Source organism: Bremia lactucae, linkage group LG4 (assembly GCF_004359215.1).
Source record: "Bremia lactucae strain SF5 linkage group LG4, whole genome shotgun sequence".
Lineage (NCBI taxonomy): Eukaryota > Oomycota > Peronosporomycetes > Peronosporales > Peronosporaceae > Bremia > Bremia lactucae.
The window spans coordinates 7,249,973-7,261,260 of NC_090613.1; the positions used below are offsets into that span (position 1 = coordinate 7,249,973).

The window sequence follows — 11,288 nt, forward strand, 5'->3', positions numbered from 1 at the left end:
TAGAGATTCAATTTTGACGAAGTTCTCTTATTGGAACCCCGCACCCCTCATTACACTATGGGGAATTTCGGCTACAGGGCCTCCTCCCACCCAACTATCACACACCTTCGGTGCGGGTTGGCAGGGCGGCCATCCATTGGATGGTAGCTCGTCTGCTTTTTAGCCTATCTCCGGCGATGTGTCATCGTACCGCCCTCCGCGGGTATCGATCCACGTACCTCCCGGTCCCAGTTCCAGTGCTTAACCACTCGGCCGCTGAGGACCAACCCTTGTGGATGTGATGCACATGGGTGCATTCACATTAGGAGGGATGACGCCCAGCGTCATCCATGATGACGGCTAGCGTCATCCGTTACGCGAGGTATCTACAAAGATACGCTCGCAATACATATTAAATGATATCTATAGAGATATCATTTTTATTGGTAAAAACAGGTATTTGTATTTGATTCTATTAAATATAAATCAGTCTGAAAACTACATCCTACTTGGTAAGTGCGCACGAGGAGACGGATTACCGCTCCCGTGACGACACTTTACCAGAGTTCTTAGTGTGTTGGGTGAGGTCGCTTGCGCGCCCACCACAACTACCTCACTGCACGCAAGAGAAGCAGGTTTAACCGCTTCCTCGCTGTGCTAGTGTGTGTGCCTAAGTAGAGCGTGGCCGCATTACGACGTGCCCGCCTACAGAAATACCTCGCTTTGCTTCCACGGCAACACAGCGCTACGTACGGATAATGACCAGCTAAGCACTCGGTACGGCTGTGGCTCCCCAGAAGCATATGGAGATACACCTGCTTCTTCCTTCTGACGATGTCCAAAGTAGCCACCACATCGTAGCAGTCATATATTAAACAATTAATATTAAAGTATCCAATTTAGTGCAAATACAACTTCTCATAAGCTACTTCCAAATTCTTAAATCGACAAAGCTGTTAAAAGAAAACACAAAATGCTCGAATCTAGAATAGGGCTCTTATTTCTCTAATTAATTCAAACTGTTATCAATACTTTTAAGCTTCGATTACTTAGTGTGTGCCAACACATCGACTCTGCTTGGTTGTCATTGTCTGAAATAATAATTTAGTTATGAAGATGTTCCGCATGATCATGTCAATTAGCCGGCGCCAGGGCCCACAGACGATAGCAGGACGCTCACAACACGCTAATTTTTCGGATTCGAATGTGCACTCGCGAACAGCTGAAGAGTGGCTGGAGAATATCCGAAATTTAGCCAAGAAGGACGTATTGATTAAGCGGACTAAGTTGGCGTCTTTTCTCAAGTCGGTGACGACAACTGAGCAATTAGAGGCATCCAAGGAAATCATGAAAATCTATGAGAAAAAGCGATTGGATCCAGATTCCACCGCTATAGGCTTGTTTGTCAAGAAGGCGCTTGAACTCGACGTACCTGAAATCGCATTCGAAGTCCTCGAGGCCGACTACCGGATTGGCCTCTTTCTGGAAGCAACCTCTCTCAACAAGTTACTTTTCAAGTTCCTCGTTGACAAAAATTTTGACAAGGTCTTTGCATTGCATGAAATTGGTCGTACCAAATACAATGTCAAGAGCACTGACCGAACATACGATATCCTTATCCGGGCGGCTATCGAGCAGGCTGACTTCGAAAAGGCCATATCCATCCTTAAAACGGCTGCGTGAGTGCCGCAGACGATCACATATACGTGTTGTTACTCAGCATTCGTTTTGGATACTACAGTGACTCGATGAAGCTGCAGCGTGTGACGTGCAACAACTTGCTGTATAAGCTCAAAGCTAACGATATGCTGGACGAGGTATGTACGGTTTAGTTTTTGTGCGGCTTTGCAATTGATACTTACGTGATGTGATTCGGAGTTTGGCTGTAGATAAAAGAAGTTGCGGCGCTCATGAAGACGGCAAGTGTCGAACCTAACGAGACGACCAAAAAGATCTTGCAAGTTATATCTTTTTAACGCAGGACAATTTAAACTGACCAAAGCCGAATTCGAGGAACTCTCTCAGGTCTGTGACACAATGACGTCGAAGGGCTTAACTTGAAACTCAACGATAAGAAATTTAAAAAAAAATAGAAATTGCGTCAATCGAGCAATTGATATTTTTAATCGCCACAGTGGCATCATTTTAGCCGGCTATTGCGTCGAACGTATGTTGTTTTCAGTCTATGCCACGTGTACAATCAGCGCATTACTTGGTCTGGTTCTTGACGCCGAGGATACGGGCACGAATCTCGTCCTGATTACCCAGGTAAAAAGCTTTAAGGGGCGCAATGGCGTCCTTGTGCGGAATTGGCTTTAGGTTTTCGTCTAGATGATAAACCAGTGGAACACCGGTCGGAATATTCAGACCTGTGATCTCGTCCTCCGAGATGTTGTCTAAGTGCTTGACAAGCGCGCGAAGACTGTTGCCGTGAGCGGCAATAAGTACGTTCTTGCCCGAGCGGATGTTTGGTACGATGGTGCGCGCCCACTCCGGCAGTACGCGTGCAGCAGTAAGCTCCAGGGACTCAGCCAGTGGCAGATCGTTTTTCGAGACGTCCTTGTATCTGACGTCATTACCCGGGTAATACTCGCTAGCGGTGTCTAGGTCAGGAGGTGGGATATTGTAGCTACGACGCCACTCCAGAACCTTTTCAGCACCGTGCTTATCCACAGTTGCTTGCTTGTCCAGACCAGTTAGTGCGCCGTAGTGGCGCTCATTAAGACGCCAGGTTTTGAACACGGGGATCCACATCTGGTCACTCTGCTCCAGTACGTGCCACAGCGTCCGAATAGCACGTTTCAGATACGACGTGTAAGCGACATCAAAGGCGTATCCCTCCTTTTTTAAGAGCTGACCGGCAGCAGCCGCCTCCTCGTTACCTTTTGCCGAAAGCTGCACGTCGTACCAGCCCGTGAACAGGTTTTGCTTGTTCCATTCGCTCTCGCCGTGACGAATTAACACAAGCGTGTGCGTGTGCTTCATTGATTTTTGCTGCTGTTGCAAAACGCCCAGCGAATGCGTTGCTCGCATACGCGAGGACATGGCAAGTGAGCGGCGCGCAAGGATCATCTTGCGTGGTAGTTTGTGGTTGCTGAGAAATCGTTCAGACTGCTGCCTGCTTAACCTTCAGCAAAAAAAAGAGCTGAGTGCGGCTGTGACGTGGTTGTAGAAACTTGACTGTTGGCTCACAATCTCCATACTAAGAGCATTAAAAGCGTGATATAAAAAGCAATTTCATTTAATCATTTTGTGTCAGTCACACATTGTATATCCTTGCGAGGGCAACATAATGACCAATTTTGAGCACGTAAGCATGTAATTTCAGTAAAAGACGGACATTGCTCATCAACTAGATATCCTCCTGAGATTTTCGCACTATACGACGGCAATGCTTTTTAAAACCATCCTTGTCGCTTCGCCATTCCACCTGTATAATCCATTAAACGTCAGAACTAAATCCTCACCACTTCATTCCAATAACATACCGCTGCATCAATATTTGCAGGAGATTCGTCGTTTGGATCGGAAAGCATGGAGATAACCGACACGAGGATAGACTCAACGCCAAGAATAGGACGCCACCTCTCGTCCGCCGTTTCCTGCTGATTCAGGTGGTCCTCTCCAGGCGGATGTAAGATCGAAATACATACCACACCGTTCGGGTACACTTCAATTGTATATATGGTTAATATAATGAATATGCCATGAATGATCAGCAAGAGCCTAACGTACCATTAGGATGCCACATTTCTGACTTGAATGTCATCTTAGGCGGCATGTTTGGAAAGTCAGCAGGGAATTCAAGTACCGCCCTGAAGAAGCCACCTTCGTACAGCGTATCAGGAGGACCCACTAGCAAAATGTCCCAGTTGAATATATTATCGTCATCGCCTAGACCCACAGAAACGCCCTCGGGTGGATTGCGGCTCATCTCTAGTACCGCAAAGATCAAATATGTCAGCGAAAGTTTTCTTGCTTAAGTAATGGCTGCTTCAAGACGAAGATATGTTTTGCGTTGAAATTTTTTAAAAAGGGAAGCGATTCACGCACCTAAAAATTGCCTTCGCAGTAGCTCCTTGGCGTAGTCAGTCGCCATTCTTCTAAAGACCCTATTCAAGTATGTCGGCATGTTTCAACCGCCCTCATGAACCGGTTTTCAATTGGTGAAAAGCAGAAAATATAGACCAATTAAAATTAGAGGGTACAAAATGATCACTATTTTACAATCCCTTCTCAATCCTAATCTCTGATAGGTTGTCGATCGTGCTGGTCTTGTTGACAAATGTCAACGTGGCTGGTATCATAGTAAGTTTATTTGAGGCATGCTCGCGTTCAAGTCGCGAGCTTCCGCTGTAGAGACAGACGCCGATGATCACAAGCACGATACCACACCAATTGAGCGACGTTACACGTTCTCCAAAGCGATAGATAGATAGGACGATGATTAGAGCGCGCTTGACGCAGTTCGCCACACTGTGTGTTACTGGTGAAACTAATTTCATGAGCGCGTAAGCAAGCGCGCTTTGGATATAGAAGCACGCTCCGTCTCCGACGAGCACCAATAAAGTGAATGTTGTTGAACAGTCAATTGTCCCGGGATTGTATGTACCAATCGGCGTTATCATCCACTGGTAGAAGATGAACATGAGCTGCATCATCACGGCAATAATGCTTGTATACAGCTGTAATTGCGAGGTTCTGAGAAAACACCAAATATTTTCACTTAAGAATGCGACAGTGCCACTCGGTCACATCACTTACGTGTAGGAGCGATTAAGCAGCCTCTTTGTCAGAACATTCTGATAGCAATCAACGCAGTTTGACATGAGCGCTGCAACAAACCCAATGGTGTGGAACGAGTTGTCCGACAAACTGCATAGAATGAGCCCTAATACAATCGGGATCAGGGAAACATTCACTTTCCATCCCGTGCGCTGCCCGAGCAACAAATAAGTCAATACGACGGTGAAGAATGGCGCAGAGGACTTGATCGTTTCTAGGAATTCGTATGCACACAGCATCACAAATTTTCTGGCTCGATATAGAATACTAATGCGCAACTTACGCGTGAAAGAGACAGCAATATACTTAAGCGCTGTAAGTCCGAGCAATACTGTGAGGATGCGTACACTAGCTAGAAGCACCATGTCCTTAAGACCATCGCCCATTACCTTGTGCATGCTGCGCTTGCACACGGTCCATCCCACAAGATAAAGCTCAAATCCCAAGCCACCAAAAACCGACATGGTAAGCTGTGCTAATGACAATAGATTGGAGTCTACACGCAGCTTAGCCACCACGTAGCGGTTTGTCCACAGTGTCACGAGGCTGATTACATACCAGCCTGAACGAATGCAAGGGATGAGCAACTCAGTAACCCAATGATATTAATGACGTATAACGCACTAGCAATACAGACTGCGACTCTTTTATGCAGGGCGACAGCAGCTTTCTTGTTATGTAACTCGTCCATGCTGTGTCGAGGCGAAGTATTTTATTGAGTTCAAACGACGTCACGGACAATAAAGTGATTGGTCGAAATTGTTCCTATCAAAATGGCCGAGAGATCTTCTTATTGATTGCCAGCTTGCATAGGAATAAAGCCTTTAGTGAGCCAAAATTACAGAATGCGAGATAAATAAAGAAGGGAAAGCTATTACTCACCAGTGTTCCAGTAAAGTTTGCAGGGATTGTCTCACTTGACAAATGTGAGCAACGATAAATAGCGGTGGAGAAGCGAAAGATGAACGACACCGCCATCACTGCAAAGTTTGGCTTAATATGATTAATAAAAATAAGAGAATTGTCAAATCATCGTTGTAAGAAATGTGAAGAGACAAATCTTTTAAGAATTTAGGACTAACCTGATCACTACATTCGCATTTTTAAATAACGTATTCACTCAGACCTCTTGGGTTCTGTACAGACCTGGAATTAATTCGTAGTTACACATCCGAGGAAATGGCGCAATGGAGACGCTTCGCTTTCTTTGACAAAGAGGTGCTGAAGGATTCAAGCGGTCCATGGATGAAGGTACTCTTGACCTCTTTTATCGCTATAATAGCTTCTACTAACCTCACAGTATCCCATACAATCGCAGGGCGTCGATATCACTGGCATGAGCGCCAATCGAGGCCTTATTTGCGTGGGAGACTCCGATGGCTTCGTTCACCTGGCCAATCGATCTTTAGAGGCTCGAAAATTTCAGGCGCATGAGATTTTTGTGTCACACGTTCTCATGGTGCTGCGATATGTTTGCGTTAGAAAATTGTATACATATATTTAGTGGCGATTTCACTCGTGTTATGCTGTAAACAGATGAAACGAAGCAATGTGCTTGTTACGATCGGTGATGGCATTGACCCGCGGCCAGAGGGGCTTCGGGAACAGTCTAAAGCCGTTGCTGAAGCTGGCCGTGCACCGAATGCTGAAGAAGTACGTGCTTTTTTCAAAGCAGAATTTCGAAAACGAACTAACGATGATGCAGATGTACACGCCTAAGCCAACAGGGAAGAGCACAGCAATAGTGCGCTTTTGGCGCACAGACCAACAAGACAGAGAGGGCACACCTAAGATTATGCAGCAGATACCGATTTTTGCCAAAAAATACCCCGAAGAAGCTGTAACGGCGTTCGCAGTGAGTGATGACTTGAGCCAGTTTGCAGTGGGCTTGAAAAATGGAGCCGTCATTTTATTTCGAAGTGACTTAAAGCGACGTGCTGACCGTCCATCTCATCTGCTTCAGCCTGCAGGACAGTTCCCAGTAACTGGCCTTGCATTCACTAGTAAGCCAGTCACGGCAACGTTGTCACATGTATTTTTGTATGCTTCGACCCGGCGAGGGCTCACATGTTACCACTGCTCGCATGACGATCCTGCATTAGTGAAAAGTGCCGGTGGTATTGCTGCGCTTCCGCCACGTACCACTGTACTCGATGAACGTGGTGTGGATACGAATTGCTCCTGTGTAAACGAGGAAGGTGAGATTGCTGTCGGTCAAACAGATGCTGTCTACTTTTATACAACCGAAGATCGCTCCGTTTGTTTCGGCTTTGAAGGTGAGAAAAAGTTCTTGAGTTTTTTCAAGCACTACTTGCTAGTTGCGCACGTGGACCCACGTGGTCGCCACCAAGTGAATGTATACGACCTGCAGAACAAATTCATTGCGTTTAATTGGACGCTTACTAGTACGAATACAAAAGGACAGATCCGCAAGCCGCCGCTCGCCTCAAATGCTCGTGCACCCGGTGCTCGTTTTGGATTGGACGAAATGGAAGAAGTTCGTCATGTGGTTTGTGAGTTCGGCGCTATATTCGTGGTGTCTTCAATGGGCCACGTGTACCGCTTAAGCGAAAAAGATACGACCTCCAAGCTTGAGATCCTTTTTCGAAAAAATCTATACTCGATCGCGATTTCGTTGGCTTTCAGCTCCAATTATGACGTAAATAGTATCATTGATATATTTCGCATGTATGGAGATCATTTGTATCAGAAAGGAGACTATGACGGATCACTGCGCCAATACGTCCGTACAATCGGTCATGTCGAACCATCCTACGTTATTCGTCGCTTTCTTGACGCTCAGCGTATTCACAACCTTACAGCGTATCTTGAGGCTCTTCATGAGAAAGCGTTTGCTAATGCAGAGCACACGACGCTCCTGTTAAACTGTTACACGAAGCTGAAAGATGTGAACAAGCTGGATAAATTCATACAGCTTGACGAGGTGATTGATGCCAAAAAGACCAAAAGTGATAGCGATTCTAGCGATTTAGCACCCAGGAACGGGGGCGCATCAGCTAGCTTGAATTTTGATGTTGAAACTGCAATAAGCGTGCTTTGGGAAAATTATCCGCACCATGCGCTGACGCTAGCGAAAAAACATGAGGAACACAGTTGGTACTTGAAAATTCAGCTTGACCATATAAGCTACGTCGATTCCGAAGACTCTGCGACACTTTCGGAGAGCGAGAAAGAACGCGTGGCCGATGCTTTAGAGTATATAAAGCATCTTAGCTTCTCAGAAGCCGACTCCAATTTGCGAAAGTATGGCCGTACGCTTGTGACCCACATGCCGGCGCCCACGACAGAGTTACTAAAGCGTCTTTGCACTGGAAAGTTTGTCCCTGACAATTCTTCTTTAAAATCAGAACCAGGTGATTTCTTGCACTTATTTGTGTCACACCGTGCACAGCTCAAAGAGTTTTTGCAGTATATTGTTGAGGTGGAGACTGTGAGCAACACTTCGATCGGAAATACTTTACTGGAAATGGTTCTCAGTGATGACGACGATGGCGAAAGTGGTTCTCGATCGGTTGAAGAAAAGGAAGAAGCTGTGCTGCGCATACTTGATAATCCGCGGGTCAAGTATGATGAGGACCATGCGCTAATTCATTTGCAGATGCACAGTATGAAAAAGGGGAAGCGCTATTTGTACAACAAGTTGCACATGTATCATATGCTCGTGCAATTTCACATTGAGGAAAATGACGATCAAAGCATCCTCGAGGAAGTGCGTAAACACGGAGAGAAAGATCCGAATTTGTGGTCTCTGGCTCTCAAGTACTTTGCAGAGCGAGGGCCGCTGCCCAAGGGGGCTGTGGGTGGAGAAGAGTGGAAAGAGCTTAAGCAGTTGCTTGTTTTAATTGATACAAACCCAGCAATTCCTCCACTTCAAGTGGTTCAGGTTTTAAGCCAGTCTCGTGAATTGCCCGTGTCAGTGATCAAACAGTATGTGGTAAGCCAGCTGGCAAGCGACGAGAAAAAGATCGAAGAAGATGAAGATAAAATTAAGGCCTTTAAAAGCGATACGAAGCAGATGAAGGAAGAGATATCACAATTAAGCAGTCGTGCTGTAGTGTTTCAGGCAACTAAGTGTGACTTATGCAATCACGATTTGGATCTGCCAGCTGTGCATTTTATGTGTCAGCACAGTTTTCATCTCAATTGCATTTCGGAGACAGACCGGGAGTGCATTACGTGCTCAATGGATCACCGTCACATTGTGGGTCTAAAAACTCAGCTTGATCAAAAAGCAGGAAATCACGAGCAGTTTTACAACCAGCTCGAAACTGCCGCGGATGGCTTCCATACCATAGCTGAATACTTTGGCAAGGGTATTTTCAAAAGCAGCGAAGTCGTGCTTGACGAAGGTTCCTTCGAAACACGATTTAGTGCAGAATTTTAAATTCAAGAGTTTTTTAGTGTTATGAAAATGCAAGAACGTGTGTTCGCCAAAATAATCTATCCGCCATTGGTTCAACCATGGATTGATACGGATATAAATCTTTTTTAAGCCGCATTTCGCAAGCATTCCTGGCAATTTACTATCCCCCAAAACTAGGCAGATGTAGCAGGTGGGAACATCAACGCGTTATCGGTAAAACAACAGTGCCTCAGCGCTCTAAAAGCCGTTGGCCATGAATGAAGGCTACCATTTGATTGGCTGAATATTTAAATTGTTTATCGGCTTAGATTTTTACGTTGTGGCAACACAACCGTCTTATATCGCAGATTCAACTTGAAAATGCGACACTACAAGTAGAGAATTGTAATTCAAATGCGCTCATTTAATTTCAGAGGCGTACGACCATTTATATTTAAAATGATAGTGCACGTTATCTTGACAATGTACGTTATAGCTTAACGTAATAAGGTAGTGTTCCTGGCCCGTAAAGCTTGGACTTCTGGTGGGTTTCACCGGACTTGCCCTTAAATTAATGATTGATTAGCTTTTGCATTTCTCATTATGTACACCTTTTGCTGCTCAGGACAAGACATTTGTCGGCTCCCGTGCAGACTTGAACGAAAGTTTTATTAAGAGAGCCGGTGCAGAAGCAGAATTCAGCCAATTGTAGGTTGTGTTTGGCTCAAACACGTCTGCGATTGGCTGAACACAGATATTCACATTCGTTAGCGTTTAGCTTCACTGGATTTCACGAATGTGACGCGCTTTTGTCATATAACCTCTTACAAGCTTGGTAATGTTGTGCAGTCTTATGTTTTTACTAGCTTCAAGTATCGATTTAAAAGGGTTAAATGTCGTTTCACTGAAAAAAGAAGAATGTCATAACATTCATTTCCTCATTTGCTCCGATCTAATCACACCAAAAGCGACATCCACTAAGCAACTAACCTCAATGCTTGACCAGCTAAAGATCGTGCTATCTCGCCCAATGAACAGCACCACCACGCGCGTTGAAAAGCATTACGATGATTTGCCGCAATCGTCCTTAAAGATGGCAGACCCGTCCACAGCCTTTGAGCGTTCCGGCTGGAGTTACATCTAGGAAGCTCATGAATTAAATGTCATTTTTTTATGTGACCAGCAACGAATTGCTATGAAGGGTCTCATGCAATGTTGTGCGGAAGTTTTATTCGTTGAAAATTCGGCTACGACGAAGCAGTGGTTTTACATTTGTTTTTGTATTTTAATGGACACTAAACAAGAAACTTCTTATTTAACATACGAGTATCATGCAACTTTCCATTGTGTTCTTTGGTTCTAACTTATTAAGAATGTAAACACGCGAGTTAGAAATGTGTCATCCAACTGAGGAGTTGATGCCGTTCGACGCCGTCACATCTACCAGGAAATGCTAAAATTGTCGCGACGTCTACAGATTCTCACGGCTGTTGCCTTCTGCAATGCAAACATAATGGTTTTGTCACTTTTTCGACGATAGGAAAAAAAACATGTTATTGCGGGCGGTTTGTCTAAAAAGCAACTCTATTTTCGCTGGTCGCATAGCCAATTGTCACCTTTTCTCGATACAGGATGACATTAAAGAAAAAAGGCGACCTGTGTCTAGTGCTTCAGATACAGATTCGCTTTACATGTCATAAGTGTTCTGAAGGTCGTGCCCTTTAACCACCGAATTAATACAGCCACAGCGTGATGGATCCCAATTTTAATATTGAACTTAATGTTGTAAGCTACTCATTCTGTCTGTTTTCCATTATTTTTTGCTGTCACTTCTTTATAAATTGGTTGGAGTGACTGCAGTGCATCACGCCCTACTTCGACATTCCAATTAGGCTGAGTCGGATGGAGATTTGCGTACATTGACAGCTCCTTGATGCCTGCATGCACAGATGCCATCTCCTCGAGTATCTTCTGAGCATCTGTGATCGACTTGTTAGCGTGAAATTCACTTTTGATTTCGTGGATAATTGCTTTGCGCTTGATACTCGGGTAGCGATGCGCCAACTTGAGGATAAGCCGGTACAAGCGCACCACCTCCTTAGTTTCGGCCATGCTTTATATTATGCAAATTAATATTGCTTAGTCGTAATTGGTGGATATT

General features: G+C 44.9%; 7 protein-coding genes across 7 annotated transcripts; 3 read left to right on the forward strand and 4 right to left on the reverse strand.

The window, feature by feature from the left end:
• Positions 1 to 1,089: 1,089 nt before the first annotated feature.
• On the forward strand, positions 1,090 to 1,955 carry CCR75_005953 (uncharacterized protein; the record flags this gene model as incomplete). The annotated part of the gene is made up of 3 exons (XM_067964027.1): positions 1,090 to 1,658; positions 1,721 to 1,796; positions 1,869 to 1,955. 3 exons carry the CDS (start codon positions 1,090 to 1,092, stop codon positions 1,953 to 1,955), a joined length of 732 nt encoding a protein of 243 aa, XP_067816451.1.
• A 232-nt stretch (positions 1,956 to 2,187) lies between these two features.
• CCR75_005952 (uncharacterized protein) lies at positions 2,188 to 3,051 on the reverse strand (the record flags this gene model as incomplete). The annotated part of the gene is made up of 1 exon (XM_067964026.1): positions 2,188 to 3,051. The coding sequence occupies one exon, from the start codon at positions 3,049 to 3,051 to the stop codon at positions 2,188 to 2,190; it is 864 nt and encodes a 287-aa protein (XP_067816448.1).
• A 280-nt stretch (positions 3,052 to 3,331) lies between these two features.
• CCR75_005951 (uncharacterized protein) lies at positions 3,332 to 4,078 on the reverse strand (the record flags this gene model as incomplete). The annotated part of the gene is made up of 4 exons (XM_067964025.1): positions 3,332 to 3,409; positions 3,468 to 3,649; positions 3,715 to 3,915; positions 4,033 to 4,078. 4 exons carry the CDS (start codon positions 4,076 to 4,078, stop codon positions 3,332 to 3,334), a joined length of 507 nt encoding a protein of 168 aa, XP_067816458.1.
• A 124-nt stretch (positions 4,079 to 4,202) lies between these two features.
• Positions 4,203 to 5,455, reverse strand: CCR75_005950 (uncharacterized protein; the record flags this gene model as incomplete). Its single annotated transcript, XM_067964024.1, has 3 exons — positions 4,203 to 4,680; positions 4,744 to 5,326; positions 5,389 to 5,455. The coding sequence occupies 3 exons, from the start codon at positions 5,453 to 5,455 to the stop codon at positions 4,203 to 4,205; spliced, it is 1,128 nt and encodes a 375-aa protein (XP_067816453.1).
• Positions 5,456 to 5,931: 476 nt separating this feature from the next.
• Positions 5,932 to 9,169, forward strand: CCR75_005949 (uncharacterized protein; the record flags this gene model as incomplete). The annotated part of the gene is made up of 4 exons (XM_067964023.1): positions 5,932 to 6,015; positions 6,065 to 6,223; positions 6,301 to 6,417; positions 6,440 to 9,169. Exons 1-4 carry the CDS (start codon positions 5,944 to 5,946, stop codon positions 9,167 to 9,169), a joined length of 3,078 nt encoding a protein of 1,025 aa, XP_067816869.1. The 5' UTR covers positions 5,932 to 5,943.
• A 796-nt stretch (positions 9,170 to 9,965) lies between these two features.
• On the forward strand, positions 9,966 to 10,271 carry CCR75_005948 (uncharacterized protein; the record flags this gene model as incomplete). Its single annotated transcript, XM_067964022.1, has 1 exon — positions 9,966 to 10,271. One exon carries the CDS (start codon positions 9,966 to 9,968, stop codon positions 10,269 to 10,271), a length of 306 nt encoding a protein of 101 aa, XP_067816870.1.
• Positions 10,272 to 10,921: 650 nt separating this feature from the next.
• On the reverse strand, positions 10,922 to 11,239 carry CCR75_005947 (uncharacterized protein; the record flags this gene model as incomplete). Its single annotated transcript, XM_067964021.1, has 1 exon — positions 10,922 to 11,239. One exon carries the CDS (start codon positions 11,237 to 11,239, stop codon positions 10,922 to 10,924), a length of 318 nt encoding a protein of 105 aa, XP_067816863.1.
• Between the last annotated feature and the right edge of the window lie 49 nt (positions 11,240 to 11,288).